Source organism: Podarcis muralis, chromosome 13, assembly GCF_964188315.1.
Source record: "Podarcis muralis chromosome 13, rPodMur119.hap1.1, whole genome shotgun sequence".
In the NCBI taxonomy this organism is placed as follows: Eukaryota; Metazoa; Chordata; class Lepidosauria; order Squamata; family Lacertidae; genus Podarcis; species Podarcis muralis.
Window position 1 is genome coordinate 26732049 of NC_135667.1, and position 12926 is coordinate 26744974.

The 12926-nt window shown below is 39.7% G+C and overlaps 1 protein-coding gene across 1 annotated transcript; it reads right to left on the reverse strand.

Moving 5' to 3' along the window:
* Nucleotides 1–6866: 6866 nt before the first annotated feature.
* LOC114581550 (olfactory receptor 10A7-like) lies at nt 6867–7863 on the reverse strand. The gene has a single exon (XM_028701790.2). The coding sequence runs from the start codon at nt 7825–7827 to the stop codon at nt 6889–6891; it is 939 nt and encodes a 312-aa protein (XP_028557623.2). The 5' UTR covers nt 7828–7863; the 3' UTR covers nt 6867–6888.
* Between the last annotated feature and the right edge of the window lie 5063 nt (nt 7864–12926).

The following is a 12926-nucleotide window of genomic DNA, read 5'->3' on the forward strand; positions in this document are numbered from 1 at the left end:
TGTGAACATCATAGATCTTATCTGTATGGAAACAGATCAGATCCCATTTGCAGAGCAGACCTTTCACTTCCAATCAGCCAGTGTCAAGGTTTACTAAGAAAGCAGCAGAGTTCATTTGTGTGCATATGAAACATTTAAAACTCACATGAAATAAAAATGAAATACCCTGCCCCAAATATAGCAGATGGGGATGAAAAGCTACTATGATAGATAACATGAATATTTACCTCTAAAATGATTATATTTCCAGGTGGAATCTCTGATGTGTTCCATCTGGATTCCATCTGTAAAATAAGGGTTTCTTCAGTGCCTTCTCAATACTCTCCGCCTGTTTTAGATTATGGCCTCTTGTCTTGTCTTGTCTTGTCTTGCTTCCATTCAGTAGCAAAAGATTCAAAGTACGATTAATTAAAGGGTTTTGCTTCCATTCAATAGCAAAACACCACCGTGCCTACTTATTTAAACTGAAACTGATCAAGAAGGATAACTTCAATTCAGCAGCAAAATATCACTATGTACACTTAGCTAAACAGTAAGTGTTCTGGTGGAAACTATTTCTACAGATGGATATTCACAATGACTGGGGGAGGAGAACTAAGCAGTCTTGCATGCATTTGGCTTTCTATTATTAATAACTGCAGAACTAAGGAAACCCACATTTTCACTATTGGTAGAAGGGGAGGAGTGGGAAAGAAGGGAACCTTTAACCTCAAGGACCCTGTTGCAATCTCAGCTGGCAGTTTTGGGGGTTTTGAGGTGCTTATAATACTGACCAGGTCTGAGAGCAAGAATAACAGCAAGAATCATGTGGATTAGGTGGCATTCTAGTTCAGAAATCTGTCCCACTTGGCATCTTTTAGTGCTTATGGTCTGGGGAGCTAGGGCTCTGCAAAGTCATGCCAAATCCGATGCCTATCTTGTTCTTTTAAGATTCAAAATATCACATATTAAAGAAGTGCTGGATCCATGAAATTGATGGCAGTCTTCCAGGTTCAGTCCCCTGATAAGAACAAACTTTTCAAAATGACATAAAGTGTGACTCTGTAGTTTGGAACTCAATGTTTCTACCCCTCCCTGCATCACTCCCCCTTCCCCAGTTTTTTTTTGTTTGTTTTTTAGGTTTTTTTTTAGCTTAACTCTTTGGTTAGCTTTTATTGTAAAGCAAATCAATTGTGAATGATTTTGAATTATTAAAAACACATAATGTGGGTGGGGGTGGGGAGGAAGGTTTCATTCTTATTTTTAGTGAGTGAGAATAATTTCCCCAAAGGATGGATTTTTTCCCCACAGTTATGGGCTCTGCCTCCTTTCTTTTAGCAATTTTTTGTGCCACTGGGGAAATGGTAATTCTGTATTGATTTGTTTTGAATGTTTGTATGTTATGCCAATAAAAGGTTTGATGATTTAGAACCCAAAACTAAGGTACTTTCAAGAATGTATAACTTGCTGTTAAAATGGAATACTCAGGATGAAACGGTCAAATCAGCTATGATAAAATGGGCGCAGGACATTGGCTATAATATCATGTTTGCTGACTGGGAATGGTTATGGACCACTGGTGTGAAATTTACGGCATGCAATGCCCTAAAAGAAAATATTATGAAAATGATATACAGGTGGTACATGACCCCAGTCAAGCTTGCAAAGATATATCATTCGCCAGATAACAAGTGTTGGAAATGTAAAGAGACTGAGGGAACATTCTTTCACCTTTGGTGGACGTGCCCAAGGGTTAAGGCTTTCTGGGAAATGATCTATAATGAACTGAAAAGGGTATTTAAATATACCTTCCCTAAGAAACCAGAGGCCTTCCTTCTGGGCATTGTTGGCCAAATGGTGCCAAAGAAGGACAGAACCTTGTTTATGTACGCGACAACAGCAGCAAGAATACTCATCGCAAAGCACTGGAAGACACAAGATTTGCCCACTTTGGAAGAATGGCAGATGCAAGTGATAGACTACATGGAACTGGCAGAAATGACCGGCAGAATCCGAGACCTGGGAGAAGAGACAGTGGAAGAGGACTGGAAGAAATTTAAAGACTATTTACAAAGATATTGCAAAATGATTGAATGTTAAAATGATGCAGGAGATAAGGACAATATGGCATTAGTGATAAAGCTGAAAGGAATATGTAAAAGTACTGTATAAGAAATAAGGGTGAAAAAAGTTAGAATAATATTATGTCAGAACTAAACGAAATGATACGAAGGGAAAAACTGGTGACATAATAGTTGAAATGTATAATAATAATAAGATTCAAAAGAGGGTAAGATATTGCTGAATATGATTTTCTAAAAGAGAACACAGAAAAGGGAGATGTGAGGAAGTCAAGAAAGAGGGTTATGAAGGTAACAAGCTAGAAACAGGATTTTTATGTTTTTCTTTTCTTTTCTTATGTATTTCTATGTATTTTCTTTTGTATTTTCTAAGTACGTGAAATCTGTTTAATTGTTTAAAAATTTTAATAAATATCTTTTTAAAAAAATAATAAAAGGTTTGATGATGATTATTTGTACTCAAATGCCATAGTGTGAGGCTTGACCAGTGCATTAACTGAAAGGAAAATGCTAAGAATTGTGAAAGGTATAGCATGTATCTTAAACATTTTGCATTGTTGTTGTAGTATTGCCAACACAATCAGAGATCAATGATATTATAGAAACAAAGTTCTCAAACAGGAAAATTCACTCACTTCAAGTATCTGTTCCCTTCCTGGCACAGTGAAAACTAAAATAACTTTCCCACGTGGCTAAACTCTTGCAACAAAGGAATCATTTTCTTAGATGTTGTGGTTCGAGGACCCAACCCCCGCGAAGTAAAATGAAGACACAGGGACACGTGATATAAGGTTAATGGGCTAGAAAAGGCCACAACTTTATTGATTACAGCAATGAAAAGGTATTGGCTTAGGCATTGGATCGCGAAACAAGTGGGTTTATTCACCAGGGGTTCATCACCTGTTGATGCTAATCCAACTATAGGCTCACCCCTGATGTCACCGAGGGTCGTGCCATGGCCTCCCGCCAAGCAGGCTTCGGACGGAATACACGACCGCCAGATTCCTTTAGCGGAATACCCCTAGAGATTGAAGGCATAGGCGATGGCCACACCTAGCACTTCGACACACCACAACACATTATTCCAATGCCTAACCTACCCACCAATACCACCAAAAAGTTGTGACGATTGCTACGAGGTAGGCGAAAAAACCAAAAAGCCTAATGCCAAATGGAAAAACTCCTACCAGGCCCCCCGGGCAACCGGGGCGACCAACCTAAGGTCCATAGCAAGGCCAATGACCTAAGCCCTAACTCAAAGGGAGTGGAGGGTGGGTGACTCGCACAGGATGACAAAGAGAAATTAGGCTGGGGAGAGGCTGGCACTGCAGCATAAAGGCTGCTGGACACGCCACCCCATGGCACCTGGTTGGGCGGCCACCGGGGGGGGGCGTGAGCGCCAGCCAGGTGAGCTGGAGGCAGGGGCAATGCCCCCTGCTAGGAGCGGTGTTCGGGCTCCCGCCCACAGCCACTCCCCTCTCTTTCAGGGAGGAGAGTCTTTCCAGCCAGAGTGGGAAGAGGGATATTTTTTTCTGATCATAACCCTCCCCCCACCACAATGGACTGCATGCCCAGTATATCCCCATGCACACACATGTAAATATGAAAAAAGCTGAATAAAAAATGAAACAATTCTACACTGCACAAGGTCTTTACTAGCAGATGGGGATGCCAAATAGTAAGATAAAATAGCTGCAGATAAGTAAAATACCCCATGGAGGAGCTTTATGTTGATATAAACATATAAAATTTATTGTGGATGCCTAGAAGCAGAATATATAACCATATAGATATATGCACACACCCGTGTAGCCTGGCTTTTGATACTTGAGATGAATATTTATGGCACCCGCCTTATTTCTGTGGTTGTTGGATGTTTTAAGCTGCTTTTGATATTGTGTTTTATCATTGCTTTTCAAAAGAGTTTGCTTTAAAGTGTAGAAGAGTAGCTAGGTGCTGATCTCAAAGATATTTCATGTAGCCTTGTTAATAGACGATGAAATATCTAATTTAGGACTAACTTAAACCACTTTTGGAAACTACTTTGAGGTGTCTTCTACAATCAAACAGTAGATCAACTTTATTAAATAAATAAATAAATAAATAAATAAATAAATAAATAAATAAACGTAAGGTAACTTCAGGTAACTTCAAACTTTGGAAAGATGAGATAATAATAGGAATTCATCAGGACTTGGATCCGATTCAAAATTATGAGCTGGCTATGAGAAGAATGAAGACAGCCCCACCTATCTTTCAGAATCTTCACATGAGATCTCACTTGAGTAAACTTGAGCAACAATCTCTAGGTCTGTAGATCTGGCATTTTTACAAGTGCCACGTAATGTTTGTTCTGTATTTGCAGCAGTTTTGAAACACTTCCCTATAAACGGCTGTCTTCAGATGGTTCAGGGGTTGCATAACTCCATACCCTCCAATGTTTCTCTGGTTAAAATAGAGATGTCCTGAGAAAAAACAGAACTGCTAGGTTAGCAGGACCTGGGACCGAGCAACGGGAGCTCACCCCGTCATGGGGATTTGAACCGCCGGCCTTCCTATCGGCAAGTCCTAGGCTCTGTGGTTTAACCCACAGCACCACCCGCATCCCAGCACATGCATATACATTAGTCCAAATTAAACTCTAATTAACTGAGGGGGGTGACATCCAGCACGCCGCCTGCCGCCAAATCCCAAGCCTTCCCCGAGCCATCGGGGGAAGGGGGTAGCTGCACTGCTTTGCCTTCATTTTGACAGTTCGGGGTAGGCTTGGGAGTCGCGGGGGGGGGCGGTGCGCCCAGGGGGTGACATTCAGCGCACCGCATGCCCGCAACTCCCAAGCCTACTCTGAGCCGTCAATATGGGGGGGTGACAAAAAAATTCGCACTGGGTACCACCTGACCTTGCTACGCCTCCACAAAACTACAAAGGAATTCTACAAAATTGACCCCCAATGGATTTCAAAGCAAACTGATCTAAACAGCAGATTGCGACTACTGGTAAATTATCTTCCTAGTCTCACCAGTCTTCATAGCTGGCAATACAAATATGGTTCTTGATTCAAAAAATATACACAAATATATTAAAATGTGTTCGTTTGTTTTAAAATCGTTTTAGAAATGTTTACTTTGAGATAAAATGGTGACTTGGGCTCCTATGGTGGAAGGTGCAGATTTTATTTATATGTCTATATGTAAAAAGCTCCTGCTGCTGTTCCCACAGTATGGAAGGGAAGGCAGAGTATTTATTGAGGATGGGGATGGCATGGCAGGGCTTTGTGTCCTTGTGAAATGTCCTTTTTTCTTTTCCTCAGCTTATCTAAGCCAGTGCCAATGCAACTCCTAAACTTAATGGAGCCTTGAAAAGAACATTCTTGTTAGGTGACACAGATCATTTTTTTAAAAAAATCCTTGCAGGTTTCTGCTTGCTTATTCTTCTTGTTGTTAACGTTATCAGTGCCATTGGCATTTTGAGTATCATCTTAAAGAAAATGGATCCCAGGCCAAAATCATTTCTCAGTGATGAGAGATAAGCAAGTTTGTTTATGGGAAGTTTTACACTTTTGCATGTTTTTTCATCCATACTTCCATTCCATTTTCACATTACTTTGAAAGATGTTTCTTTAAAAAATCATGACACAACAGTTATTTAAATAAATATTGAAAATATATTGTTTCCTGAACATCTACTTTCATTGATGTACTTTAATCTTTTAACTGCTGAGAACTGCATCACAACTAGAAATAAAAATAATAATAAAGACTTCCTTTAAGAGAAAACCCGAAGCTTACCTCCTGGGGATCACAGATTTGGATATCCCGCAAAAAATGAAGAGTATATTTTTAGATGCCACAGTGGCAGCAAAAATTCTTATCGCTACAAAGTGGAAGAGTGATGAAATCCCTTCTATTCATGAATGGATCCAAAAGTTAACAGATTATGCGGAACAAAAAAAATTCCTTCCAGTAGCACCTTAAAGACCAACTAAGTTAGTTCTTGGTATGAGCTTTCGTGTGCATGCACACTTCTGAAGAAGTTATCTGAAGAAGTGTGCATGCACACGAAAGCTCATACCAAGAACTAACTTAGTTGGTCTTTAAGGTGCTACTGGAAGGAATTTTTTTTGTTTTGACTATGGCAGACCAACACGGCTACCCATCTGTAACTGAGATTATGCGGAGTTAGATAGTTTATCAGAAGAAATAAAGAACAAACCAAAACAGGAATTCATCTCAAAATGGGAAGTCTTGAAAGTTCTTTTGAAGAACAATTACAGTAGTTTAAATTCTGTTGCAGTGTTTGAATAACTTTAGTAGTAGATTTAAGAAAGATTGAAACCTTAGATAAATCAATAATTAGTTAATTAGTCAATTTAAGACAAAAACGTGTATGGGCAACAAATAATAGATAATGGACAGGAGGTTGGGTCTATAGTCCAAGGACTGCTTTTTGTTTTATTGATTTGTAATTAATATTGTCCATATTGTCCATATTGTCCATATCATGGTTTGGTTTTATTTCTTGTCTTTTTTGGGGGGGGGTGTATCAATAAAAAAAAGGAAGAATAAAACAGACATAAAAATATATATATTGTTTCCTGAATATCTGCTTTCATTGAGGTACTTTAATCTTTTAACTGCTGAGAACTGCATCGCAACAACTAGAGCAGTACAACACCCAATGAATACTTAATGCAAAAAAGAACATTAGTCTGAGAAGTTTGGATCAAGCTTTTTTAATTGAGGAAAATAAGAAGATTGAATGCAACAAGCAGTTGATGACAAAATCATTCTCAAAACTTAATCACAGCACTTTATGTGACACCATGAAACTATGAAACCATATTTCTGAATTTTATGACAGATTTAAACAGAGCTTCCTTCACCTCTCTGTTTCTCAAACTATATATGAGGGGGTTCAACATGGGAGTCAAAATGGTGTAGGAGAAAGAGAAGATTTTATGAAGTTCCTTTAAGGTTTCTGATTCAGGGACTACATAGACTAAGAATAATGAGCCATAGAAAAGTGTCACAACAATCAGATGGGAAGAGCAAGTGGTGAAGGCCTTCTGCTGGGAAGCTTTGGATTTAATTCGCAAGACGTTGAGAATAATGCGAACATAGGAAGCCAAAGTCAGTAGAAAAGGGAAACCTATTGCCATATACCCGAGAATAGAAGTTGCAAGTTTTACTAGGTGGGTATTGCTGCATGAGAGGTTTGCTAATGGATATACATCACAAAAGAAATCATCAATTTCATTGGGTCCACAGAACGTTAGTTGTACTAAAAAAGAAGTTATGATAGTGTTGGTCACCAGGCCACACATCCAAGAAGTGAATGCTAATTGGAGGCAGAGTTTACCATTCATAATGGATGTGTAGTGCAGAGGTTTGCATATTGCCAAATACCGATCAAAAGACATCATTGCCAAAAGATAACATTCTGTGGCTAAACACAAACCAAAGAAATAGAATTGTGTGATGCATCCCTTAATGGATATGGACCTATCCCCAGTGAGGAAACTGACCAGCATCCTGGGCAGGATGGTTGAAATGTAGCAAGTCTCCAACCCTGACAAGTTCATGAGGAAGAAATACATGGGAGTATGAAGATGCTGGTCAACTGCAACCAGTAAAAAAATTAGGAGGTTCCCAACAACAGACAAAGCATAAATGGCAAAAAACAATACAAAGAGAGGTATTCTCAATCCGAGGAGATTGCCAAATCCCAGAAGGGTGAATGTTGCAGGGCTTGACAGATTTTTCTTCATTTCTGTTTGGTGGTGAATCTCAGCATCATTCTGAAATACAATTTTAAAAACATTACTGAGCTTGGAAATCCATCTCATTATTATTTTTCCTCTGATTGATTTTGAAAGTCACATGGGACATCCTTCCTGGGCCTCTGCATTCTATACTACTTAATAATTATACATTATTGGGAATAAGGGCCATATCTCAGTAGTAGAACGTCTTGGTTTTCATCTCCAGATAGAACTGGAAGAGAACCTTGCCTGGATCCGTGGAAAGCCACAGCCAGTCCGTATAAAGGATACGAAGCTAGATAGACTGACTGTGGCTGACCTCATATAAGGCAGCTTGTCACCAATAAGTGAGGCTCATGTACTTAAATTAGGGATATGACCTAGCTTTCTGTAGGGTCTGAATAGTGAGGCAGATCAGGGTGATGCAGGGGTCTTTAACCCCATGCAGTTCACAGTGTGACAGGGGAGCTGGCCCAGGTTATGGGTGCCCAGTGCGCATGATGTCATGATGTCACATTTTTACGTGACATCATGATGTTATGAATGCACACACACACCCAGCCTCGGAAGCTGACTTCTGGTGGTACTGAAAGTCAGGTTCCGAGACCTTGGAGACCTCAGAAAGCATCTCTGAGGTCTCAGAAGGCCTCAGACACCATCTTCGAGACCTCATTAGCTGCATGGGTTCCTGCAGTGTGGGTGCTGAGCATCCACAGCCCCCTATAGCTGGTGCTCCTGCACTGTGCTGTTCATAAATCTTGTGTTGAATCAGATCCTCCTGTTGTTCTGTTGTTGCTGTACTTTTCAGTTCTACAGAGCTCTATCTTTTCCTAGTTCTCTATGTTTCTTTAGACCCCTGGGCACTGCAACAAATGATACTGTCCCAACTAGGACACTAAGGAGCTCTGGATTTTATTATATTTTTCTTTCATCACAGTAGTTGAGGATTTGTTTGATAAGTTGAAAACTTCAAGTTTTTTAAAAAAAATAAAAAAACCCTACACTGCTCTGCTTTAGCAATAACACTCAAGTCCACTTCAGAACCCCACAGACAGAATTCTAGATAGTCTCATGTTATAACCTCAGGCTTGAAAGCTCTGTTGAAGGGCACAAACAAACACTGAAGAGGCCAATATGAAGCTGTGGAATTTTAAAAATGTAAGAACAAGTATAAATAACCACTCTTAACCAACTTAAGAAAAGTAAGAACATAGGACAACCATCTCCCAACATGTACATCCAATAAGGAAATACGGAGGAAGATTATTCCTTTTTACTCCACAAATAGCTCTTGGACCTATTTGCCTGAAGTTTGGGTAACTTAAATTCATTTGGGTGGGACTTCTGCACCTTTAACATTCATTCAGGTTGACCGAAGGGGGGGAAAGTTAGGTCTGTTTTTTAGATTCCCCTTTGCAGTGAATAGGGAAGGCAGAGCATCTTATTTTACAATGCAGCTTAGATTAGAAGCTTCAACACAGATCAAAGTGTAGGAGGCACAGAGCAATTCACAAACAGATTGAAATTTGCAAATAATGCACAGATACAAAATCAAGGCGAATCTTGAGAACAGTGAAGACCATAAATTTAAGCTTCTCCACAGACTCCTTATACATGGAAACACACAGCACCTATCAAAACTCAAGCCAAGGATCTGGCTAATTAACTGAGGGCAGAAGTAAATTTTTTTGTTTGTATTTTTTTCAGAAACACCAGAGTGTTGCTGCTCCCCTGAAAGGGGAATTGGAGAGGGATGATTTGCAGAATAGAAGCAGAAGGAAAGAGGAAGAGTGATTAACCCTTTCTGATTTCTTGGTTTCCAATGCTGCTTACCCCACCCTCCAAGATGTGGTCCCAGACCTGTGTAACTACACAATTCCAATAATATCTTGCTAGAATTCTGAAGTGGAAGAGTGGGTGTTCCTAGTTTTGTAAAATTTCCAGCTTGCACATATGAAAAAAGCTCAGTACTATTCTAGTTTTCTACTTTCAATTCATTTTTTTTAATGAAGTGGTCCCTGACTAGCAGTTAGTTCTCTTCTACCTGCTTACAACTCTACTGCATTAACAATGACTATTATAGCCAAGTCCTGCAATACTTGTACTGCTTCTTTTGTTTGCAATTTTTTTTAAGTATTCAAAAAATGTAATTCCCCCACCTGAAGGTTCAAGTAGCGTCCTTGAACCTACCACCTCAGCATTTGACCACCTTATTGAGCTGCACACATCAGGGCTTCTAGTCCATACCTAGTAAAAAGTGTTCAATGGTGCCAGGCACTTGTTCCTGATTATAAAATGTGTGTACATGCACACATGCACACACACATATACCCAGACTGTTGTGAAACTGTGAAAATGATTTTTGTGCAATTTTCTCTCCCACACACGCTAATGGACACATTCTCCAATGAGGGACAGAGCTACATGTAAACATTTATTTTCCTTCCCAAATTATCTCAATAAATCAAAGAGTACAACTTCAGACGAACAGTACAACTTTCCACCATATTATGTGAAGGGTGCTGTGTATGAAAATAGGGTTTTCTGAAACCTCTGACAGTTTTCTCAGTTCTATAGTACTTCTAAGAAATCAAAAATATTAATAAATTGGCAGGAGTTTTATGATTGCCTCAAACCATGATATGAGGGCATATGATGCAGACCACTTGCTAAAGTTAAGCAGGTTAGGTGTCTGAATGAGGGACATATGGGAACCACTTGTACATGATTGCCTTTAAGTACATGACGGGGGGAAATGGGATAAAGATATAGTACATTCAGTGAATAATAGAATTTTGTCTTTCTGAATGTATTCTGTGAACTCCAAAAAGTTAATTCTAGGATCCCAAATATTCTAAAATAAATCGGCTCAGTGAAAAAAAGATGACATTTCTCTCTCTCTTTTTCTTTTTGGTATGCATATCATAAAAAAATTAACCAGTTTCCTCATAAAGCTTGAGAGTGACCTATGGAAGGAGGAAGACCAAGATCAGATAGGTTAGATTTATAAAGCCCAATTGCCAATTCCTTTCATCCAGTTTACCAAGAAAGTGGTATTCTTAATTGGCGTACAGTGCATACGAATCATTTAAGTAAAAGGTAAAGGTACCCCTGCCCGTACGGGCCAGTCTTGACAGACTCTAGGATTGTGCGCCCATCTCACTTAAGAGGCCGGGGGCCAGCGCTGTCCGGAGACACTTTCCAGGTCACGTGGCCAGCGTGACAAAGCTGCATCTGGCGAGCCAGCGCAGCACACGGAAACGCCGTTTACCTTCCCGCCAGTAAGCGGTCCCTATTTATCTACTTGCACCCAGGGGTGCTTTCGAACTGCTAGGTTGGCAGGCGCTGGGAGCGAACAACGGGAGCGCACCCCGCCGCGGGGATTCGAACCGCCGACCTTTCGATCGGCAAGCCCTAGGCGCTGAGGCTTTTACCCACAGCGCCACCCGCATCCCTACGAATCATTTAAAACCCTCATAAAAATGGAAAATCATGTTTATATGTAGTACATGAAGAGAAATCACTAACAGGATGGATTTATAAACATTTACCTCTAAAATGATAATACTTCCATGTGGAAAATCTGATGTATTCCATTTGGGCTCCATAAATAGGATGCAAGTTTCTCTTCCCTACCCCTCTTCTGTTCCAATCATGTCATTCTAATGTTGGCTCTGGAATCTTCTTTCCAGTTAGTAGCTAACTGTTAGTATGCTCACTTATTTAAAGTACAAATGATCAAGTTGCCATGCTTTTATTCAGCAGCAAAATATCAGCAGGTAACCTTACTTGAACATGACTAAATGATCAAGGACATGCTGTTTCTACAAATTAATATTTCATTATGGCTAGGGAAAAGCGCTATATACCCTGAAAGCTATGTGCTCACTCATGCCTTGGGGAAGTCATTAGACGCTTCCAAAGCCAAGGCTCTTAATTAATACTATCTCTTCAGTGCTATGAAGGTACTCACAGCCTATCCTCAACATCCTGAATGAGAAATGCCACCTCACTTCTACTGAAGTTTTATTTATTAAGTATAGAGACATTAAAATAAAGGAGATAGTGTTTGGACATATTGTAGACTTGGACCCCAGTGGTCATCTAGTCCAACTCCCTGCAATGCAGGAATCTCAACTAGATGACAATCCAACCTCTGCTTAAAAACCTCTGAGGTTTTTAACCTCCTGAGAGAGTCTGTTCTACTATCTAATGGCTCTTACTGTCAGAAAGTTCTTCCTGGTGTTTAGCTGAATTCTTCATTTTTGCAATTTGAAGGCATTGCTTCAAGTTCTACCCTCCAGAGCAAGAAAAAACAAGCTTGCTCCATCTTCCATGTGAAGATGGTTAGAGAGTTTAGATAGTTGAAGAAGGCTATCATATCTCCTCTGTCTCCTCTTCTCTGTGCTAAACATACCCAGCTCCCTCAACTGTTCCTCATAAGATGGTTAGAGAGTTTAGATAGTTGAAGAAGGCTATCGTATCTCCTCTCAGTCTCCTCTTCTCTGTGCTAAACATACCCAGCTCCCTCAACCATTCCTCATAAGACTTGGTTTCCAGACCCTGATCAACTTGGTTGCCCACCTCTGCACATGTTCCGGCAGGTCAATGTCCTTCTTAAATTGTTGCATCCAGAACTGGGCTTTGTATTCCAGTTGTGATATGATTTTCAGAAAAATATTTTGTGTCAGGATATCAATCTCAGGGGGCTAGATTCAGACTTTATCATGCTTAGACTCATCAAATAGAGTTATTTATGCACCTGAGGAATTGGGTCAAGACAATGCCTGGAACCCTGCACATGCTGTACTTCCCTAGCTGTAAGTTTCACTGAACTCTACAGGACGTACTTTTTAAATATACATTCCACAAGGTTGTGCTTGCGTATGAATTAATTCATTTACTGCATAACACCAAAATAGGCTTCTAAGCAGTTTTCAACCAGTTTCACAAACATGTCATAATTTCATAAAATTTCATAAAAAACAGTTTCATAAAACAGTTTCATAAAACAGTTTCATAAAAACCAGTTTCACAAACATTAAAATATAAGCATTGCTTATTAAAATGCACAATAGAACAGTTTCATTTAAACAACATAGCAA

Excerpts from the sequence above, each read along its gene's own strand:
- LOC114581550 (XM_028701790.2), bottom strand. The coding sequence starts at position 7,827 with ATGAAGAAAAATCTGTCAAGCCCTGCAACATTCACCCTTCTGGGATTT.